The sequence below is a fragment of the Prosopis cineraria genome, unplaced genomic scaffold (assembly GCF_029017545.1).
Source record: "Prosopis cineraria cultivar Desert tree isolate PC_DT_omini unplaced genomic scaffold, ASM2901754v1 PC13, whole genome shotgun sequence".
NCBI classification, from domain to species: Eukaryota; Viridiplantae; Streptophyta; class Magnoliopsida; order Fabales; family Fabaceae; genus Prosopis; species Prosopis cineraria.
Genome location: NW_026555344.1, coordinates 12,563,040 through 12,585,062, shown reverse-complemented (window position 1 = coordinate 12,585,062; position 22,023 = coordinate 12,563,040). Strand labels below are relative to the sequence as shown.

The 22,023-nt window shown below is 32.4% G+C and overlaps 4 protein-coding genes across 13 annotated transcripts in view; 3 read left to right on the top strand and 1 right to left on the bottom strand.

The window, feature by feature from the left end:
- LOC129291382 (protein ARABIDILLO 1-like) overlaps positions 1-707 on the top strand; it is a 34,364-nt gene extending 33,657 nt beyond the window's left edge. The window contains exon 12 of the mRNA XM_054928686.1: positions 176-707. Coding sequence (XP_054784661.1) covers positions 176-355 — 180 coding nt within the window. The 3' untranslated portion in view covers positions 356-707. The remainder of the gene's footprint in view (positions 1-175) is intronic.
- A 1,551-nt stretch (positions 708-2,258) lies between these two features.
- Positions 2,259-6,198, top strand: LOC129291715 (DNA replication complex GINS protein PSF2). Of its 2 annotated transcripts, XM_054929210.1 has the most exons (9): positions 2,259-2,545; positions 2,623-2,713; positions 2,805-2,879; positions 2,992-3,106; positions 4,385-4,484; positions 4,556-4,586; positions 4,663-4,755; positions 5,317-5,469; positions 5,896-6,198. In XM_054929210.1, exons 2-9 carry the CDS (start codon positions 2,666-2,668, stop codon positions 5,911-5,913), a joined length of 633 nt encoding a protein of 210 aa, XP_054785185.1. In that variant the 5' UTR covers positions 2,259-2,545; positions 2,623-2,665; the 3' UTR covers positions 5,914-6,198. The 2 variants fall into 2 exon arrangements, with proteins under 2 accessions (XP_054785185.1, XP_054785186.1); XM_054929211.1 differs by lacking the exon at positions 2,259-2,545 and having other exon boundaries at positions 2,604-2,713.
- Positions 6,199-8,571: 2,373 nt separating this feature from the next.
- On the top strand, positions 8,572-10,875 carry LOC129291633 (V-type proton ATPase subunit G 1-like). Of its 4 annotated transcripts, none has more exons than XM_054929108.1 (5): positions 8,572-8,618; positions 8,960-9,052; positions 9,288-9,388; positions 10,051-10,207; positions 10,760-10,870. In XM_054929108.1, the coding sequence occupies exons 2-4, from the start codon at positions 8,965-8,967 to the stop codon at positions 10,192-10,194; spliced, it is 333 nt and encodes a 110-aa protein (XP_054785083.1). In that variant the 5' UTR covers positions 8,572-8,618; positions 8,960-8,964; the 3' UTR covers positions 10,195-10,207; positions 10,760-10,870. The 4 variants fall into 4 exon arrangements, with proteins under 4 accessions (XP_054785083.1, XP_054785085.1, XP_054785084.1 ...); XM_054929110.1 differs by lacking the exon at positions 8,572-8,618 and adding an exon at positions 8,661-8,864 and having other exon boundaries at positions 10,754-10,875; XM_054929109.1 differs by lacking the exon at positions 8,572-8,618 and adding an exon at positions 8,661-8,859.
- Positions 9,746-20,666, bottom strand: LOC129291632 (probable tRNA N6-adenosine threonylcarbamoyltransferase, mitochondrial). Of its 6 annotated transcripts, XR_008588736.1 has the most exons (15): positions 20,323-20,666; positions 19,951-19,995; positions 18,555-18,629; positions 17,957-18,053; positions 17,217-17,307; positions 16,714-16,763; positions 15,710-15,900; positions 14,922-15,007; positions 14,403-14,478; positions 14,126-14,209; positions 13,893-14,007; positions 13,193-13,281; positions 11,477-11,601; positions 10,729-10,791; positions 9,746-10,180 (listed from the first exon to the last, which is right to left on the bottom strand). XR_008588736.1 is itself a non-coding variant. In XM_054929103.1 (14 exons), coding segments are annotated over exons 1-14 (1,386 nt in total). In that variant the 5' UTR covers positions 20,584-20,666; the 3' UTR covers positions 9,749-10,179. The 6 variants fall into 6 exon arrangements, 4 of the variants coding, with proteins under 4 accessions (XP_054785078.1, XP_054785077.1, XP_054785079.1 ...); XM_054929103.1 differs by lacking the exon at positions 10,729-10,791 and having other exon boundaries at positions 9,749-10,180; XM_054929102.1 differs by lacking the exons at positions 9,746-10,180; positions 10,729-10,791 and adding an exon at positions 11,084-11,332.
- Positions 20,667-22,023: the final 1,357 nt, after the last annotated feature.

The window sequence follows — 22,023 nt, the reverse complement described above, 5'->3', positions numbered from 1 at the left end:
ATTGATAAAACAAATACCTTAAGAAATACTTCATGCCTGTATCAACCAGTCAAACACTCTTGAATTTTTGTGTCAATAGCATCCATATCGATCTTGTCCTTGAATTTTTGTCAGTATTTTTGTTTCTTTGATCTGAACAAGCATTAAATTTCTTGTGTTAATCTTTCAAATGCAGTTTACAATTCCTGGTGGACGACACGCCATGCACCATGCTAGCCTGATGCAGAACGCATGTGCAGCAAGAGTTCTTCGTGGGGCAGCTGCCTCGGCAACTGCTCCGCTCGAAGCAAAAATATTTGCGAGAATTGTTCTCCGCAACCTTGAGTATCACCAGACAGATCTGCAAACCATCTAGAACAATTTCAACGTTTGGCAGCAATCCAACGTCCGAAATTATTCTAGAGTTTGTGATGTTTCATTTGTAGACACGACTGCTCTATGTTCCATAAGAACATTGATCCTTTGATGTAAATGAAGGAAATTGATAGATTCTTCTGCTTACCTTCTTATCATGCCCCAACTGCTTAGCTCTGATAGTTTCATAATTTTGAGATGTATTTCTTTCTTCTCCTCCTTGTATCAATCTTTTCAAATTAAGGCTGCAGAATATAGGAGAAAGTTTATATTAAAACTATTGCCTTGGTGCTTTTCCTTTGTATTATTTACATGTATTTTGTATAATTATAAAATTAGGCTATTTGATGACACTTGTTGAAGGTTGAGTTGAGTTCATTGATCGCTTGAGCAAAATAATGCATTTGTTTTTACTTGTTTTTTTGTTTTCACCAAATCTGGAGTCATGACATACTTTTTGTTTGTTCTTCTGCACTTGGTAACCTGCTGCTTCTGTTGCAATTTATGTAACGAGTCATTCTGTAAAATCTAAGAAGCAAGTATGCTTTTTAATGAGCACTAATAATGCATGATCTTTAAGGCAAAGTTAATTCGCTGATCTCAACTCTATTATTCTGTTTTTTTGTTGTTTTTTCCTCCCTAGTTTGCCTTTTCAACTTGGTGGTTTTGGGGCTGCAAGATTTTTCCAAGTTTAGCTCTAAATTTTTTAATGTTTATTTTGGGTGGCTGGAATTACCAACTTTATTTTCAATGGCAAAAAAAAAAAAAAAAACGAATACCTTATGCCATGCCTAACTATTCTAAAAATAAAAATTAATTTGTAACAGAATTAGTTGGTAAGATACATGCTTTGCATCACTAACATATTAACTTTGTTGGTATTCATTGAAAATTAAAATTTATATATTTAATAATTAAAAAAATAAAGATATATCTTTTCTAGAGCAGTGAAATGGGCAGGTTGAGTCCATATGGATTCTATGAGCTTAAGTTTTTAAGTTCAATTATCTTAAAATTAATCATTTTTAAAGTTTAGCCTTTATTTGATGACTCGAGGCCGTGCCAGCAAGTTTAAGTCTTTTTTAATTCATGCATCATAATATAGCATACTTCTTTCGTTAAAAAATGTAAGGTATTTTTTAAAAAATTGAATGTTAAAAAATATAAAGCATTTTTAATCTTTTAAGATGTAATTATTATTTTTTTTTCAAAAGTGTCCCTATTGATAATGACTTTATATTTATTGTAGGGTGTTTAATAGAAACAAATTTAAAAAGATAATGTTAGTTTAAAAGTAGGTGACTACTTTTTTAGGGGGTAAGATTTAATTAAAGATATCTTACAATTTTAAACAGAGAGAGTATTCTTTTTCTAAATCACAAATTATAATGTTGAAGAATTAAAAACAAGTAATATGAATTTTAATTTTAATTAAAAATAACAGAGAGAGTATTCTTTTTCTAAATCACAAATTATAATGTTGAAGAATTAAAAATAAGTAATATGAATTTTAATTTTAAAACATAAAAATATATTATAAAATCTAAATTCAACTTATAAATTAAAAATTTTCTTTTTTAAGAGTAAAACAAAAGGGAAGAATTACATTGATATCTCATACAAGAAAATTAAATATTATAAGGTCTATTAACAATAAAATTAAACTGCATTAACAACATAATTAATTGCCAATATAATTTAATTCAATTATCAATAGACTTTGTAATAATTAATTTATTTATGTGAAATTTGTTTGTAATTCTCCCAAACAAAATTCAATTAAAAGACTTTTGAGTTGATTACGTTAAAATTTTCTGACCCGGACCTAAAATATTTGGTTTAAATGGGCCGCACTATATTCTTTGCTCTAATATTTAATATTTTTGTCAATTCCCGCCATGAGTTCAGCTGCAGGCCGAAAACAAAAAAGGAAAAGGAAAAGGAAATTCCCGCCATGATTAAGAGGAAAAATTCTCCAAAGCTTGCGCATAAGAATGGAAAAGAGAACCTGGGCACTGTGATTCACTGCCATATCCAGAGGAAATTGGGTGGTCTTTGGGGTTTATTCTTGGAGAAATAAAGGAGGAGGCTAAAAAAGATCAGCGAAGAAGACGGCGAGAAGCAGCAGAAGCGAAAAATCAGAACGAAGCAGATAGGGAAGACAAAGTAAGCAATTGGAAATTTCTTAAAGGTAATCATGATCCTTTAGCTGAGTTTTAGTTTTCTGAGTAATCTGTTACTGATGCGAGAGCGAAATTGATTTGGTAGCAAGTGCGCCCAGAAGAGCCTAACCCTTGTGGATTAAGAAGAGATGGCTGGGCAATCTGATCCTCACCTCTCTCTGTTTTCAGCCGAAGAGGTATCTATACTTGAATTGTTAAAGAATTCCATCATGCTTTGGTCTAATTTAGCTGCTGACAATAAATTATGGATATGATTTTTTTTCCAAGCTTGAATTTGTGGCGGAGGATGACATGGTTGAGATCGTACCCAATCTCAAAATGGATGCTCTCAATCTGATAAGTGTAAGTGCTAGTTGTAGCTTATGCTCTTCCTGCTCTCTGAGAAGCAGAAAAGACAACTTTTTGAGATGTTATAACATTGAGCATATCAACTTGATTTCTGTAAAAATGGCAGGGAGATTTTGGTCCGTTTGCTCCACAAATAGCTACTCAAGTGCCATTGTGGTTGGCTGTGGCTTTGAAGAAGAGAGGAAAGTGCTCTATTCGCCCTCCTGAATGGATGTCAGTTGGTGAGCTTCATTTATTTCTTGTCTATTAACTTTTCTAGTTCATTTTAATGATGATATTTCATTCTTTACTTTGGTTACGGAAGGACTCATAAAAGTGGGGTAAAAGGGAAAGAGAGGAAGGAGGTCTATAATTGAGATTTCCTTAAGATCTATATATGTTCGCCATTGAAGTCCTGATGTCACAATTACATGTTAGGAAAATCATAAACTGTCTTTGGAAAGGACAAGTTCTATTCTAATGGATCTTGATATTTCTAGATTCTAATGCCTTTATCCCAGTTGAATGTTATGGATATGTTTCCTTGCCTTCGATATTTCCAAGCCTTTGAATTGTTTTTGAATATTTCCCTCTATGTGCTGTTATTTATGTTCCCAAAACTTTCATGTCATAGCCTTGTGTGGCGTTGGATTTTTTTAGTCAGAAAAATATGAATTAATTTTAAAACTGATTGCGTAATTTCTTACCAAAGTAACCAAAGAAAAGCTCAGCCATTAGTTTGGATAATATGCAATGTTTCACTGTATTTTCTTGCAGAAAACAAATGATCAACAATACATTCTTCTAAATTATCAAATGTTTGAAAACAAGGCATGCTATCGCAAAGTTGATAGTGGCTCTGTGAAATATAGAAGGGGTACATATTTTTGAGGGTCTAAGTGTCCCAGGGAAGCATTCTTATGCAGAATACTATTGTACTGGTATTTTGCACTTAGTTGAATAAATAATATTTTTACTTTTGAGTAAGAATGCTTGATGTATGGTCTATAAGCGGAGTTGATATTCATGACATGACCTGAACGGGCTATAGGTCTATTGGTTCCAACTTGCATTACTATGTTTTCTTGAATTTGAGTGTTTATTTTGTCTTTGTATGCATGTCTAATGAAAATTACTGAAGTTATTGGTCTACTATAGCTTCTAAGAATAAGTACCATCGAGATAGATTTTGATCATATGCCATTTCATTCTTCTGTTTTATGTGTTTCTGCTTTCAGTTTCTCAACTTTCCTTCTGAATCACATTAGTGAATCCTTTTTTTTTTATTTATTTATTTATCAACTGCAAGCTTGTGTAGCATGCTTTGATTTCTGTATATTCATATATGCAAAACTTGGTTTATTCTAACATTTTGCTTCTTTGGATAGTCTCAAAAATTTTTGTTTTAACTATGATCTATTGGAATGTGGGAATTTGTTGTGAATATGATTTTTACACTATTGCGAAGCGAAAGGATAGGAGAAATTTTAATGTTTCCCACACCTTTGCTTTGTGAATAGATAATTTAACTCAAGTTCTGGAGGCTGAGCGAGAATCTCAGGAAATGTCTGAAAAATTACCATTTCATTATGTAGAAATCTCAAGACTTCTCTTTGATCAGTAAGTTTAATGACGTTAACTTATTACGTTTTTACTTCTAAGTGACTAACTAATATATTTGTGGATTTTAGTGCACGTGATGACATTCCTGATGTATATATGGTTAGTTTAAGAATCTTTCACCTTCTGCAATTGTGCCAAGCGTTTCTTCTTGGTCTGATTTATATCCTTTTTTAAGGTGAGGTCTCTAATTGAGGACATACGAGATGTAAGATTTCATAAAGTAAGGACTGACTTAGAGGCATTCAATGGCCGTACAATTGCCGTCAAGGTAAGTTTTTTTTTAATCTATTTGAATGTTTTTTTGTTAAAATTCCAAACGAATTCTCGGGACACTCTCTCAATCGACCTATCCAAGGAAATTACTCCTCACGGATTATGAGAACACAAATATGAAAGATGAAGAAAAGATGTGGACAAAAAATCGTGCTTGTAATATATGCCAAATTTTAATATTTAGTTCATAGTTTTCATGCATTTTACACAACGTAGAAGTTAAATGAAAACACCTATTTAGAGTTTCTGGTATTTCCGATTAATCCAAATTTAATTCTAGTCAGGCCGCAATTGGGAGGAAGCTCTCTTAACATGATTTTTTTCGCAAGACTCAAGCCTGAAACTGGCTAATTAAGACTTTATCCCCTTTCAAAAATCTACACGGCATGCCTTTTCTATTCAGCCATGCAATTTTATGCTGTAAATGGAGGATGGACGTTTGGCGTTTCGTTGTCATTTTTGGTATAAACAGTTCACACACAAGGGACATGTGTTCTTATTGATTTTCTAGTTATGTTTATGCTCAAGCATGCTTGTGACTTTTGGGATATTGCAGATTAAGAATTTGTCGGCAATGGAGGTGAATATTGTTCGCCCATTTATTAGAAGAGCTTTGCAGGCATTTTGTAAGCATGATAGTCCAGAGTTGATACCAGACCCAGAGAGAGTGGCTGACAGACGTCCACAATTAGTCAACAATGCTCCAAGAGTATGTTTAACATCTGCTACATGCTCAGAATTATTTCTGTATATGAATCATATTATTTTGCATATTCATGCAATGAGATTTTATTATTGTGAATCCTTAGATTCTATTTGTCATTTGACCATCTTTCACAAGAGGCCAAAATTACTAACTAATTCTTCAGAGAGAATTGCACATAAGTCTCATGCAAAGCATTTAAATACTACAAAGTCCATTAACAGCTTAACAAAGGAAAATGACAACACATTTAGGTGTCATTTGCCTTTGCTCAATTGTCAATAGACCTTATAGTATTTAATTTTGTTGTGTGGAGCTTCAAAGTAATTCTCCCTAAATCTTATTGTAAAAAGTTATTCTAGTCCATCATGAGTACTTTTCACCTAACAAATGGTTTTTAAATTTAACCCCCCCTTCTCTCTCTCTCTACAGAGGCAATTGCGACGATGATAATCTACATCTCATCAAAGATCATCACTTATGACACATGGCTGGCTTTTGAGGTGCATGCATCTACAGGTGTACTTTACAGTGACCTTTGCAACTGTGTTCATTGTGAACTGTTATCCTGAGCTGACTTTTCATAGAATATTGCTCTGATCTCTACAATTCCTCGTTATCACTTGTTGAGAATCAAAACATACTGTCTCGACAATTAACACCAATGCTCCTACTGTTATGTGGTAACATTTAAAGGGTCAATCTTCATCAAGAACAAACCGGTTTGTCCCATCACGCAGGGCCTCTTTCGCTTGGGCTCTTTTTTCTTCCAATGTTTTTATTTCTATCTTCAACAATAGCCAATTCCCAAACAAATTATTCTGGGATTGTCCCCACCCCCTTCTTTTAACCTTGGACTTTGATTAATATAAATGGTCCTTTTATCCAAAAACAAAAAAGGTCCAGTCACATTCTGTCAATGTAGAGGATTAGGTAAGATGGATGAGTTAGAGTTAAATTTCAATGTTAGATCATAGAAATTTCTGAGGGACTGGTTTGATTGGGATAAAATATTTGGTTAAATAAGAAGCTTCGAATTTTGGAGGATGCATAAAGGGTACAAGTGGATAGAACATGCATATCCCAGCCATTGCCATATTCATCACCACAAGGAGGAACTTGGTGGGATGCCTCAAGATTTGGGAGAATCTCGAGTAAGTACCTCATAAGAAGATTAATATTAAATTAAGTTGTTTTAAATATTTTAGTACTAAAACATGGGAGGAGTATTAAATTTGGGATATATTATTTATAAAGATATGCTAACTTGATATTGATATTTTTATGAGGTCCTTATTTTTCATTTTCCCTTGACATTTTGAAACATTTGGAATTTGGATTAGGGGAATGTGGTTATTATATAAATTTATTCAGTGAAAAGCCCATGTAGAGATTTAAACTTTCAGCATAATTTGTCTAGTTAAAAAGAATGTAACTTATTAAATAACATAACATTAAAATTCATTTGAATTATTTAAATAACATTTTTGTCTCTGGAAATGTAATAATTTCCCTAAAGTTTGTAGAAAAATTCATTATTAAAGAATTAATATAAAAAATTAAATCATCCTGAAATAAAAATCATAATCCTCAAAACACATACTTACTTGAATATGAATTGGGAAAATCACAATCAAGGACCCCCAAAAATAATTAATTATGCTGCAAGATGAAATGATTCTTGTGTTACTTTGCAGGATCAAAAGATTTAATGTAATCAAAATTTGTTGTGAAAAGACAAAACTACCCTTGATGTATTTTTGTTGTGATGAGAATTGATTATTATTAAAATAGGAATGAGACTTTTTTTTTTTTTCAAATCGAGACTTGTTCTTAGATTATAATAATTCTTTTACTAAATTAATATTTTGTAGTTGTTAGTGAAAGAATTGTTTGTTTTTAGAATGAAAATGGGACTTATTTTTTCTTGAATGGAGACTTGCTCATTGAATTACAATTCTTATTCATCTTATGAAGTTAATTTTTTAGAGTTGTTAATAAAAAAATTGGTTCTTATTCGAATGAAAATGAAATTTGTTCACCAAATCACAACACTTATTTTTCTCTACTACCAAGTTAATTTTTTAAAATTGTTAATAAGAGAATTGATTATTGTTAAAATGTGAATGTGATTTTTTTTTTTCCAATGAAGAGTTGTTAAAAGAGTATAATATCATATGAAAAGTATTTTTATCCTTTCACAACTTTGGTCCTATAGAGTAATATCAAAATCATTAAGAGAGGCATTCATAGCCTATTAAGAGAGATAACATGCTCTAATATCAACTTAAGTTAATTACATTATACTTTGGAGGAAAAAAGTAAATAACATTGTAAAAGCTAATAGACCTGTAATCGTTATTCTAGTATCCCTTATTATTATGTATATTAAATATCATTTATAAAAATTGCATGGCATAATGTTGCAGAATTTGCTGTCGTCCTTCAATCCAAACACCAAAATCATTCTTAATCTTAGAAATAAGTTGCTCACCAATGAAAATGTTGTCTATTACAAAACAACTCTTAACGAATGCAAAACAATAGAATACCCATAATTCAAGCTCCAATATGGGGCAACAAAGAAAATACGCACAAAGTTGTGGATCAAATATGGGATAAAATTTTATCATTCCTAAATAACTGTATTATCATTCCTAAATAAATTATTATCAATTTTTTTTTTTGGAAACTAAGAAAGATAACTGTATGAAATAGCACTTTTGCAATAGTAATAGATATTTAATCATTGTGCAATTTTCCAATTATTTTATATTAACCAAATGCATACGTAATAATTGTTAAACATGCCATACAAATGACAAATATAGGATTATTTTTTTTTTGTCTGAAGTAATTATTATTGTACTTTAGAAATGTAATTTTTAATATGAAGGGATGGCGGTAAAAATTTATAAATGATCCTATAATTTGAACATATATTAAAAAGTTAATTCATCTTACATTGACGTAAAAAAAAAAAAAAAACAAATGAAATGAAATGCTTCTAAATGTAATATTTGACTTGGTAGATAACAAAGCCAATCGCAAACCCCTCATTTAGGAGTTTTTGGAGGATACTCTTCAACAAACTACACTTGCATCGTCCTTCTTCTCATTATTATCCATTTTATCATAACCAGCTTTTCATTCAAGTAATGAAATCATTTCTTTTTTTCAAATCAGCACCCTTTTCATGATCCAACTTTTCTTTCTTTCTTTATTTTTTTTACTTCCACATTTGACTTAATCCCTTTTTGGCCATGTTAAATTCAATCAGTTGATTATATTGCAAATTCTGAATTCTCATAGACCAAATAGCTGTCAGGAAATTTCGTTGCTGGCATTAGAAATTTTACTCAAATACGTTTCTGATAGGATAAAGATTAATATTTGGTTCGGTAACAGTTTATCAATAATTAACTCTTGTTAATTTCATAGGTTCTGTTACTAATTATATATTTGATCCCATCTTCATGTTTGTGTCCTTTTCCAGATACCATGGATCCCTTTAGAGGGCAAGGAGGAATTCAGATGCTGTTAACTGCAGAACAAGAAGCTCAACACATTGTTTCCAATGCAAGAAGCTGTGAGATTCAATGGCCTTTTATCATAAAAACTTCGTGTTTCAATAATATCCTACAATCTCAACGCTTTACTTTTTATCAGTTGAATTAATTTATTCCATACCACAATTGGATTTTCTATTCATCTGTTGACAAGTATAGAACTTGTAATGAATCAGAATCACAACCTGCATGGTTTTACTTCCTTTTCCCTAGCAAATGTGACATGCATGCCATGTGTTTGTGTGAATTCTCCAGTGAGAACTCAAAGATTGAAGCAGGCAAAAGAGGAAGCAGAGAGAGAAGCAGCTCTGTACAAATCCCACATGGAAAGTGAATACCAAAAGAATCTTTCCGAGGTATTGTTAATATAAAATGTGAAATGCACAAGGTGCTGTACCATTTATAAAATATAGATAGCGTAGCCATTTTGAGCTTTATGAAAATACACAGATTCCACTATATTTAATAATGTCTTTTTTAGCACGTTGCATATTTTATTTGAAGGGTCAAACCATAAAGGCTCACTATGTTTTATAGCGGTTTCAAGCCTGGGTAAAAGAGTTGTATTTGGCCTTCGACAATATAAAATTCTGTCGAACCTTACAAGGATATATAAACTGTCGAACCTTACAAGGATTGGTCAAACCCTAAAGATTAAAGAATTCACAGGTTGATCTTTAAAAGTAACATATTGTACATTAGTATTCTGTCAAGTGAATGATTAAAGAAAATGTATGATAAGCTTCTTACTTGGAACTTTGAGCCTGATTAAAAGAGGTAGAGGAAGGCCTAAGAGAACACTCTTGAAAGTTGTTGAACGCGATCTCTTAATTAATAATATTCCTAAAAGCTTGATAAATGATAGAGCACAATGACGTCTTGCAATCTATGTAACCGACCCCACCTAGTGGGATAAAGGCTTGTTGTTGTTGTTGTAATACCACGTAAGGTTAAGAATTCAGTACCTGAATCATTATTTTTCTGTTTCTTTTTTCCCTACTTGCTTATGTGTTTATAGACTAGTGGGAACGCTGGATCTACTGTGAAAAGGCTTGAAGAAGAAACAGAAGCTAAGATCAATGATCTACGAGCATCGGCTTCAAAGGTTTCTGCAGAAATTGTTGACATGCTGCTCAACCATGTTACTTCTGTGAAAGTATAATGCCTTACATAAGGTCAGCAGATTGACTTATTTCTTCCGAGCCCTTTTTTTAGCAAAAGCACGTATGTGTAGGTTTTAAAAGTAAAAGATGTGTCTATAATTTCGACAAAATTCAAAGAATGTCAATGGAATTACATTATCATGCCTGAATGGTCTGAATTATGACATCTAATTCAATACAAACTTGATATAATTAGATACAAAATATAAAATCAATAGGCTTATAGGTTTTAAAATGATGCAGTTCTACGTACATCAATTATGATATTAATATTCCAGATAACAAAATGAATTATAGGTTTTAAAATGATGCAGTTCTACAATTTGACATGTCAATTATATACTCAATATATAAAACACTGCATGAAGATCTGTAGAAGATCATTTATGAATGAATTGTGTTCAAGTAAAACTTTCCTGATTCCTACATAGTGTGTCTTATGTTTTATTCCCCCCCCCCCCCCCTCATTCTTTATGCTAATAGGAGTGTGTAAAGCCCCTAACCAACCTCTTAACTATCATTTCCTTACTCACCATGCAACTGTTTTGTTTTCTTGAGATTCAGAGATTGATGAAGAAGCCAACGGAAGGAGTCATCTACAATAAAAGCAGCGAAGCTATAGAAATTCACCTCTAGAAACATTTGCTATATCACTAATATGGTGTGTTGTTTTGGCAGAAGACCTGGTTAGAGGGTTTCTTTAATCATAATTCTTTGTAATATCAATCTCCATTTTTGCTTTAAATGCTCTACTTAAAGATTATAGTTCTACACGTAACTTTCTGTTAGTTCCAGCGCCAATCATGGAGCCACACAAATTAATCTGGTTTTTGTACTCGTTTATAAGTTGAGCAGCAGAAAATGATTAGGCTAATTATATGAATCCCATAGCACAAAAGAACACCAACTTCAATAAATAACAAAACAGTATTACATGTACACTTTTCAGCCTAAAATCAACATATCAATTCATAAGTCATGAGTAATATAACTCATTTCTAAAACTATACGCAATGACGGAGACCCACATCCAGTTTTAGAATATATAAGCATGCTAACATTTCAAAGATTCATCTCACTACTTCAATCCTAGATCCATTCCAGTGACTGGGTCTGAGTCTGACTATCTTTTGAAAACTGAATACAACAACAACAACAAAATTCTACTAGATAGGGTCGGCTATATAGATTATATGACTGAAGCAAGATAGAGGCTATAAATTTTCTTTTGAAAGAAGACTAAGCAAGAAGACTGAAGCAAGATAAGCAAGTCATGATTACTATTGTGATGCTGCTTGTATCAGAGATGTCAGAGATGGATGAACACGGGCCCTCTTTACAGAGGGAGCTTCACTTCTTCCTTCGGCATACTCTTCTCCTAATGGCCACCGTGGGCGTACATCATACTGTTATGAAAAGAAAATGGAGAGTTTAGCTGCTACCCAGATGTCTAAGATACTAAATCAGATCTTTTGCATTTATGTACTGATGCATTCAGATAGAAGGTAACACGAGATTGTGATTTATATGGCGACCTCTCTTTTCATATTTACATCTACTACCTTTTTGAAGTTTCTCTCTAAATACGTTATCTACATTTATGTTATAAAATATATATATATATATATATCGATTGACAAAACACAAGCATAATAATGGCTATTCAAGCTGAAAGGAATCCTAGATATTGAGGGGAAAAAAATTTACCCACTGCTAGAATTAAGGGCCCATTTGCTTAAGCTTTTTTTCATGAAAAAATCAATTCTTTTTCAAAAAAAAAAATTTAATTTTATTATATTTGTTTAAACTTTTGAAAACCAAAAAAAAATGAGAGAAAAGCATATTTATAATTATTTTGAGAAGTTGCCTTGAATAACTTCTAAATGTAATCTAATGCAGTGGATGAGAATGTTATAAAAATACAAAGATACATGAAAATATTATAAAATTTTAAAATAACATAATAATAAATCATTTTTTATAAACAATGATCCATGAAGATATCACAAAATCTAAAAATCACTATTTATTATTATAACCAAACATAAAGGATTAATTTCAACTTTTTTACAAAATCTCAACAAAATAAATATCTCCTTATGAAATCTCTAAATCATCTAAAAAATCATTTATTTTTAATCTTAAATAAATGAGCCTTAAAAATAGAATGAAAAAAGTGATTGGGCAATGAAAAATGATTTTTTATGTTATCATCTTAACCAAAAGACCAAAAAGAAAAAAGAAAGATAAAAATTGTAGGACAATCATTAGAATAATGTAATAGACACTACAAAAAAGTGAGAGAATGAGAATTTCACTCTCTTTGTATCAAAAGAAAGAATTTCACTGAGAGAACCCAAATGGGCCTTAAAGCTTCATAGTTGCAATCAAATTTCTAAACTAAATATAAACGATCATCCTGAGTTTAAGTAGAAGTGGATTCATACTAGGAAACCAAACTATAAGGTAGGATTGTGGAAGCTGGCTGATGCTACACTTTTTTAAGTCAAATCAGATTGTGATGGGTCTGTAGAGAGTGCTTAGCCTGGTATGCCAGCCCAAATTTATAGCAAAAAGAAAAGGACAAAGAAGAGGGATGAGTTGGCAGGGCAGTCGGTTAAAATAGTAACGAAGTCTGGCATATAGTGGTGGGGAGGAGTGTGCGCCAGATATTGAGGGACAATAGGAGAGTGCTGGCCTCTAGAATGCCGAGGAGCCTGTGTGAAGTTTCTTTGTGTTTGCTTTACCTTTATCACTTTAGTTCTGTTCTCAGTGAGTTCTGTATGTCTTCCAATCTCCCACAGGTTAAGGGCTTAATCTGAACTTTTGCTTTAACCTTATCTCATTACCGCTGTGATTTAAAAAACAGTGAGGATTCCATCAGATTGTCTTTACATTAATATTATTTAACATCATGACATCTTCCTCAGAAAACTAGAGTCCCAATTGATCAACTAGTAGCTCAGTCCATGTAATGTCACAGTTTACAAAACTTACCACAAAGTCTTCAGGTTCTTGTGGAGGAGGAGGAGGGTCATATCTTCCCATGCGAAAGTGCTCAATGCCAGTCCAAGCAACCATCACCCCTAGTCAGTTCATGAGCATGCTGTGGGTTATAACCAGCAAATTTGCACACCTCTTTGAGCAATTGGATAAAGAAAGTTAATTGGACCAAATTAAAAACTCTTATTTTCTTAACCAAACTAGTTTACTCAGAAAGTTCCATTCCGTAGGTTTGTCTAAGGAAATAAGATCACTTTCTTTCTTTCTTTTTCATATCTTTATAATCAATGTACAACAATGTATACTTTTTTTATTATTTTTCAAAGCATCGGTATAAAGATCATTTTCTATCTTCAAAATCACCGTTAATTTTATTTCCCATTCATTTCAATTCATTCTTTTTACCAAACAAGTCCTGGATTCTAGAGGATAAATATATGTTAATTCTTGATAAATAGATGGATTTTCAATTTAGTCCTTCAATAATTAAAATGTTGCAGGATTTCCCTCCCCCCCCCCCCCAATTTTTATGACTTGTCAGTGTCAAGTAAACAAAAATGGTCCAAGTCAACAAAGACGGAGACATTGCAGGCACTTCAATGTTCGAGAACTGAAATCCAAACGAATATTGATCAAAGACCAAATTGAAAACTTACCTACTTGCCTATAACTAAAACTAGGAATAAATTATTACCATTGTCAGTACAAAGGCTAGGAGGAGGGCATACTAGTTGTAGGCCATTCTTCTTTACAACCATATCTAGCCGAGACCTAACATATTGATTTGATGCAACACCTCCAGAAACTACCTGCGGTTAAAAGTATAAAAATGAACAGCATTCCACTTTTCCAGTGAACAATTAACAGAAAATTTAATGCATTGACATTGTTTGACTGACAAAGCAACAAATGTTGACTTCTAACTACCAAGTATTTTATAGAAGGCTCCATCTTCAACGCCCATTGTATTGCTCGTTCACATCTTTCCTCAAGATGTAATACTGCAACCCGCTGCTTGACATACAGAAAAAATTGATTAATAAGGGATATGAAGATAAACCACCCAAGTTAATGGGACATCAAAAAGAAGGAAATTATAAAAGTGAAACCCCATATATAAGTCCATTAACTGGAGTCAACCAATCCAAAAAGGAAGAGATATTTACATTTTACTTTGCAAAACCTATTAAGCATAAAAACCAACCTGAAAGGAAGCAGCAATATCAGCTCTAGAAACTCGGTCCTCACTACTTGCAGAAGAAATGGGAATTTTCGCATCACTGTGTATGGCCCATATTATGAGTATGTGGGGTGGCAAAATGACAAGAAACTAAATTTGTCCGCACATTTTACTATTATATTACTTGATACTTCTTTAAATGCACATGCTAAATCACGTAATATTTTCTCATCTATCAAAAGCCATGGCCTTGATAAGTAATATTAGAGTCAAAGTGTTCATATATAAACAAAAGGAAAACACATTTTCCAGAATGCCAAGTAACAAGTACTCAAAGCATGCAATGTTTTATATATGTAAAATACTCAAAGCATTCAGTCCATCACAACAGAAAGAACTTATATTAGGACTACTAAAAACCACATTGTCCAGAATGCCATGTAACAAAATTAAGCACAGAACACATGCTAGGCCTCAGTCCATCATTTTTTTTGTTCAGTACAGAAAAGACATTAATAATCACAGCTTGAAATATTTACATACATCTTTTTAGATTCAATTGCTAGCCTCACTTGGGTTTTCAGACCAGCATATGAGAAGTTACAATCTTTGTGATGCTTCATTGGAACCTAGAAACAAGGCAGTGACAAATTTATTTGACCACAAGGTAAGCCATAGACATAGTAATTTCTGAAAAGGATCAAAAATCTACTTTTTACGAATCAATCAATTATTAGTGAAGGAAGAAAGCATCATCTAGCTCTCAACCAATAAGAAAAGAAAGTATAGCATATACCACCTCTATAACATATATTATCCACGTGTTGCATAGTTTTTTGACACTTGACAATAAGATGTTACAAGCTAGACATCAATTAAGTTTACTTTTTTCTTGCTTAAATTCTTTGTTTAAGGTGGAGTGGAAACTAAACAATATTCATCAAATAAGAGTTGAGACCACGCAACACTCCTAAAAAATGTAGAAACTGGCACCCTGATGTTTTTGTACCTTAATATATTGCTTAAGATTGTGTTTGATATAACAAACCCAGAGCAGCTCAACACTCAAATGCACTTCCGTATAAGTTAGTTACTCCTACCTATATTCCCATTCTGTATTTACATAAACCATTCCCATTCATTACTTGCATTGGCCCTATTATTTATTCTCTCTTAAAAATGGCCTTTTAAATGTCAAGTTCAATGATATAAGCTTACAATGTTTTCATTAGAGAACTAGATGATAAGGAAATAAATAATTGCATAGTACTCCTTCAATAAATTAGCCATGCATACCATGGGTCATAAACTAATGATAGGATGTGACATACTGAAAAACTGACTGATTCTGCATTACCCTCCCGAGCAAGTTCCTCTATAGCAGGACCACCACTCCTCCTCATATCAAGACCAAGCCATTTAGCTATTTTGTCATATGCCTCTCCAATCGCATCATCTATTGTAGTACCAAGTTGTATGTATTGCCCAAGATCACGAGCAAGTATGAGTAGATTGTGCCCTCCTAGGAATTGCATGAATACAATATTTGCCATTATTCTCAGAAATATATCAGAGCATATCACCAGAGATGGTACGCGGTAGAATATATCCAATAGCGGCTGTGTCTGGAAAAATGTTAGCAATTGACTGGACTAATAAAAAAAATGTAACAAGAACAATCTTTGTATTACAAGGAAATACCTCTTATGTCATTGCTAACAAAAAAAAAAAAAGACTCTAATCTGCTAAGTATAACCTGTTTGGCAGGCTTCTTCAAGGGTAGAACTACACTTTTTTTAAAAGGAGCATATGTTTTGAGATTTTGTCATGTTTGGCCAAGTTTCTTAATTGAAAATAAGTTGCTTCTGAGTTAAATTCCTGCCCCAAGAAAGAAACAGAAAAATGGATCTTCTCCTTTGGAAGAAGCTAAAACAAGAAAATTGTTTTTTACAGACAAAAAATATTCTAACTCAAATTCATTAGTTATCATGTTGGTCCTTGCCACTTTTTAGCTATGATAATCCTTTTCCTTTCACATTTGCTCTCTTACCCATATGCATTTATTTTGGTTAAAATGTTTGATGCACTTGTGATTTTATTTCCTATATTATGTTTACAGGTCATCAAAACAAGGTTAGCAGCCTGATGTGCAATTTTACCATGCAGCCCTTATTTGTCATTATCTAAGAAGGCCACATCATTCACCTGAACCAAGAAAATTGATTGCATGATCAGAAGTATAAGAAACAAAATGAAAAGTCCAGCCATTAAAGGAAGTCTAAGGAAGAAAACTAGCATGATAGATAAATTTAATGAAACAGAAAAGAATAATTACCAGAAATAAGCAGTGCCATGAATGGAAACTGCAAATCTCGCTCAATTAACCTAAAAAGAACAAATATGTATGCCTCATAGAAAAATAATATTTTCCCATATAAAACTGATAACAAGCAGACAACTTCTGACACATGTTAACATACATTCCCTCTAGTCCTTATTGTAGAACGCTTTCAACCATTTCACACCTCAAAAAAATTAGTTTTCTTGATATAATTAAAAAATAAATATATTTTCATTTTTACCTTAGCTTTAAATAATGATACAACTATATTAAATACCTTCATGCTAATCAAAAAAGGGTAAAATTGGAAAAGTGATTTAATTATTACAAGGTGTCCTATATTTTGGATCAAAAATTATTTCTAGAAAGTGTCCTGCAAATAGGACCAAAGGGAGTAACAATTAAGTTCTCAATTCAAGCATTGTAATTTGCTAGCGCACCTCATCATATATGGAGCAATAAAATAAATGATAAATATGAAGACATTATACCTTTACCTGGCCACTAGAGCATGAGCTTCCATGTGATGTATGCCAATAATTGGCAAATTAAAGGTTCCAGCAACTCTCCTTGCTTTTTGCACACCCACTGCATCATGCAAGTAGACCAAAGGAATTCATGATTCATAGCAAGAATTTCTTCTAAAACTCAGGAATGACCAGATAGTAAAGTCATGCCAGTTCTAGAATTGTCATGAGCACGTAATATTCAATGACATTGATTGAAGTCTGAACAGAAAATCTTACCCACAGTTGAACTGAATGTCTAAACTTTCCAACTTCTTTGCATTACTAAGCAAGCAGTACAGAACTAGTAGCATGTTTCTCTACTAAAAGTTAATGCATAAACAAACTAACAAAAAATAGTGTCTAGTGTCATACATTCATTTTATTGATCTCTTCAGTTTGAAAATTTTGGCAATCTAATGTGACTAACCTGCATTTTAATTATTTTGTTTCCACAGTGATACTGCCTTTTCTTGTAGAAGGTATCGTATTTGCAACAAACCCTTTCATTAGACTCAATATGATGTAAATTCACATACATGGAAATTAAATTCAATCGTGTATTACCATGAAGACAGAGCTTCACCAATGATTATAAGTAACAGCAACCATAGAGATGGAAATCATTTTCAGCCAAATAAGCTTTATCAAGTACTATCTTGCTTACTTACCTTTTTAAAGGAAGAAATAGAATGTAAAAAGAAATATGCCAAAATGACATGATGTCTTACCACGAAGGCAGAGACTTAAACCAGGACCAATAGTAACAGCAACAGCAGAGAGATCCTTTTCAGTCAAATGAGCTTTATCAAGGGTTTCTTGCACAACCTGTAATAAGTAATCGGCAGACTTAATTCTGAGGACTTAAAGTAACACAATGATTACTTTTCCTTCTACCAGAACTACATTTGGGGAACTTACACAGGATCAACAAAAATAGTCACTAGGTAGACCAAGACAATTGACTGTTTTAAAGAATAACATTCACAAAGGAAGAAAAATAAGAACTCATGCAGGTGATTAATAGGAAAAATGTGGCTCCATATAAGGTTTGTAGAGTTGTAGCACGTGAGAAAAGGCAGGGATATCTCTCCCCTGACCTATATGAGATATGTTCAAACAGGGATATAAGTCAATTTCTTCCATGATTCTTTCAATTCATTGTGTATGTAAACAACACACATTGACAAACAAAGTAAGAATGAGAAAAAGCCTCAAATTTTCCCTGCTTCTCATTCCCATGTGTTTGCATATTTCTGTTGACTTCCATTTTACAATACACTAACTAAATATTTAACAAACTCAAATACAAATAAAGGAATACTATACCCAATCAATCACTTGTGAGTGAGCTTCTTCTGCCATTTTTGGAGCAACACCTCCATATTTCACAAGCAAGTCAGCCTTCATTTGGTGAATAGAAGTCAGATGCAAATAGATGTCTATAAGCAGGCAAAAACAATAACATAAACCACATTATATAAAACCAAGTGGACAATAACAATGAAACTTATGCCTGCCCAGGATTGCTAGTACCAACAAAAAATAGCAGTATGGATAATATTCATAATAGTGATGCCAGACTATTTTCCTTTCATTTAGATTTGTAATTTTTTGACACCACGTTCTTCCTTGATGAGCATATGCAGAATGATATTTTCACTTTAAAATGTCACATCGAAGCTTGAATGAGATGGTACACCCCGTCCCTCCAGGTACAATTTATATTCCCATTACTTTCAAGCAACATTACAGCACTCGCTGACTAGAGCATCACTGTGTTTGCAGAAGCCTTGTTCTCATTAGCCTGCTGGAGAAAGTACACCCCAATAACAAGAAGCATGCATGTTGACAATTCATCAAAGAGCAATTCACTAGAGTTTATGCCACATAATTTCTTGATTAGGAAAATCACAATCAAGGACCCCTGGAGACAATTAATTACGCTGCAAGACCAAAGGACCTAAATGTAATTAAAATTTGTTGTGAAAAAACAAAATTATTTATAGGGAATTGATTGTTGTTAAAATGAGAATAAGACTTGTTTTTTCTCGAATGAAGACTTGTTCACCAAATTATAACAATTCCTTTACCAAATTAACATTTTGTAGTTGTTAATGAAGGAATTGATTGTTGTTAGAACAAAAATGGGACTTTTTTTTTTTTTCTTAAATAAGGATTTGTTCACCGAATCATAACACTTGTTCCTCTCTACTACCAAGTTAATTTTTTGGAGTTGTTAATAAAGGAATTGGTTGTTGTTAAAATAAAAATGGGACTTGTATCTTTTTCTTCGAACAGAGACTTGTTCATCAAATCATAACACTTGTTTCTCTATACCACCAAGTGAATTTTTTAGAGTTGTTAATAAAAGAATGAATTGCTATTAAAATGTAAATAACATTTGCTTTCTTCCGAATGGAGAGTTGTTGATAAAAGAGTAGATAATATACACATGAAGGGGTATTTTTGTCTTTTCACAACAAAAGTAGGTGCTTTGGTTCTGCAAAGTAATATCAGAATCATTTAGTCCTGCAGCGTAACTACTTGTCTCTAGGGGTCCTTGATTGTTATTTTCCCTTTCTTGATTTATTCCTTGATGACCAGTGGAAAAACAAACTACTTTTTTTCCATTTCAAAAGGACTATAATTTAAGATAACAGTTATGGAAAAGGTAAAAATTTTCATCGCAAAAACTACAAAACTAAGTCAGCCTATGCAGTACCTGAGAAGATATTACTTGGCTCAGGATTTCACCATTGCTTCTCACCTACACAATAGAAACCATAAATCAACAAAAGAAAGGAACACAAACAATACCTCTTAAAACACAGTTACACTAATGAATCCACGCCATGAGAAGATGGAGAAACTATATTTTTCCCTTGAACCAAAGCGTAATTACAAAATTGGCATATCTACTCTGATGTACGACAGAAAATACCCATGAAGTTAGGCCTTTGCCATCAGTTTTAACTGGGATTAACATTTTTAATAAATAGTTAGCTTTTACCATTGATTTACCAATCTGAGTGATTAGGGCTTACTTTGAGGGAGCAAGCATAGTATGCCCAAAGAAGAAGACCCGAATACTTACAACGGCGGAAGCAGTGTCGTCGCAGCTTGTTTCAATTCCCAGAACGACCAAATCGCCGTCGTGCTTTGAAACGTCAAGGGAGGTCAGAATAGAACGTGATGAGGAGGAAAGGCAGGCTATCATGGAAGAGAATTTATGGAGTGAAGAATTGGGAAATGACCATTTGGGTGGAAGTCGGGTTCTTTGAAAATTGTTGACTGCTCTGAAAATGGAAGGTTTTGGGAGCATATTTAGGCGGGAAAATGCTGACGGAGCAGCCATTTTGGAGAAGGAGGGCAACTGGCAACGGTATGATGAATGTGGCACAGAAAAAAGTCTCGCTCCCGCTAACGCCACCACTTCGGCTAATGGGCAACGCGAGGGGATGATGACCGTGGATGAGAGGATTTTATTGAATTATTTTATATTTTAAGATAATAAAATAATTTAAAAAAAAAAACACAACTTTAAATTTATATACTTTACTTATATTTTATTATTAGTTATTATATTTTTTTAAATATATTTGATCCTTATATTTTTATTTTTTATTATTTTAGATCATTTCAAAATTATTATACTTTGTTTATAAAAGAATCTAAAATCATAAAAAAAAAATTAAAATACAAAGACCAAAACTATTGAAAAAAATACAAGGACTAATAACAAAATACGAGTAAAGTATATGAATTTAAAGTTATATTTTTTTTATATTTTTAAAATTATCTTGTAACTTGATATAGAAATAATAACATAAAGATATATATTATCTATGTTATTTTTCATATATATTATATTAAAAAATCATTTTAATTGAAACTAGTTTAATTGAGCCAATACCCTCATTGATTCAATGGAAGTTAGAATAATTATTTTTATTTTCTTTTATTTATTATGGTTTATATTGTTAAACAATAATTTATTATGATTACTGTAACACACCAAATTTTTTTTTTTAAATAATTTAACTCAACCATAGTTGGGTTACAGCCACCCAACACATTTTTATATCAATAATTTCGATATAAAATATTTTATAATTGGTTTCAACTCACACACTATAACATTTCAGATAAATTTTTACCTCCCACATGCCATTAGGCTAAATCACATTTGTCCATCCTTATACTCCCAACAAGTAAACTAAATCACATTTGTCCATCCTTATACTCCCAACAAGTAAAATAAGCAATTTAATAAATTTTCAACACAAGCCAGTTATTTGGCCTTATAATCATGCCATTTTAACCAATCCAAAGTAAACCAAATATTAAAATTACAGTCATCCAAATTGTACCAAAAATAGAAATAGTTTGAAAGGCATGATTACATTTATATATTCATATAATTGACAATAAAAAAAAAGTCCTAATATTGGCAATATAACACATTATAAATCATAAATTAAATACCCAAAAGAGATAGTGGATCTATACCACTAAGCCTCTGGGACTCCTCCATGTGTCACTCGTGGCTCTTCTCCTGAAAATTGTTAACCACATAATGAGACTCAAAAGTCCCAGTAACCAAAGCCAATTTATGATAGTGTATACAAACAGTTAAGTGTGTGCTTACTAAGTGAGAATTAAAAATAATATAATTCCAACAAATATAAGAAATATTACAATACACACAAACAACCATCCTTATATCCCTCCATTAACCTCGAGCCGTAGCCCTCACTCGGTGCTAAATTACCCGGCCAAAGGTAGATTAGCCTGA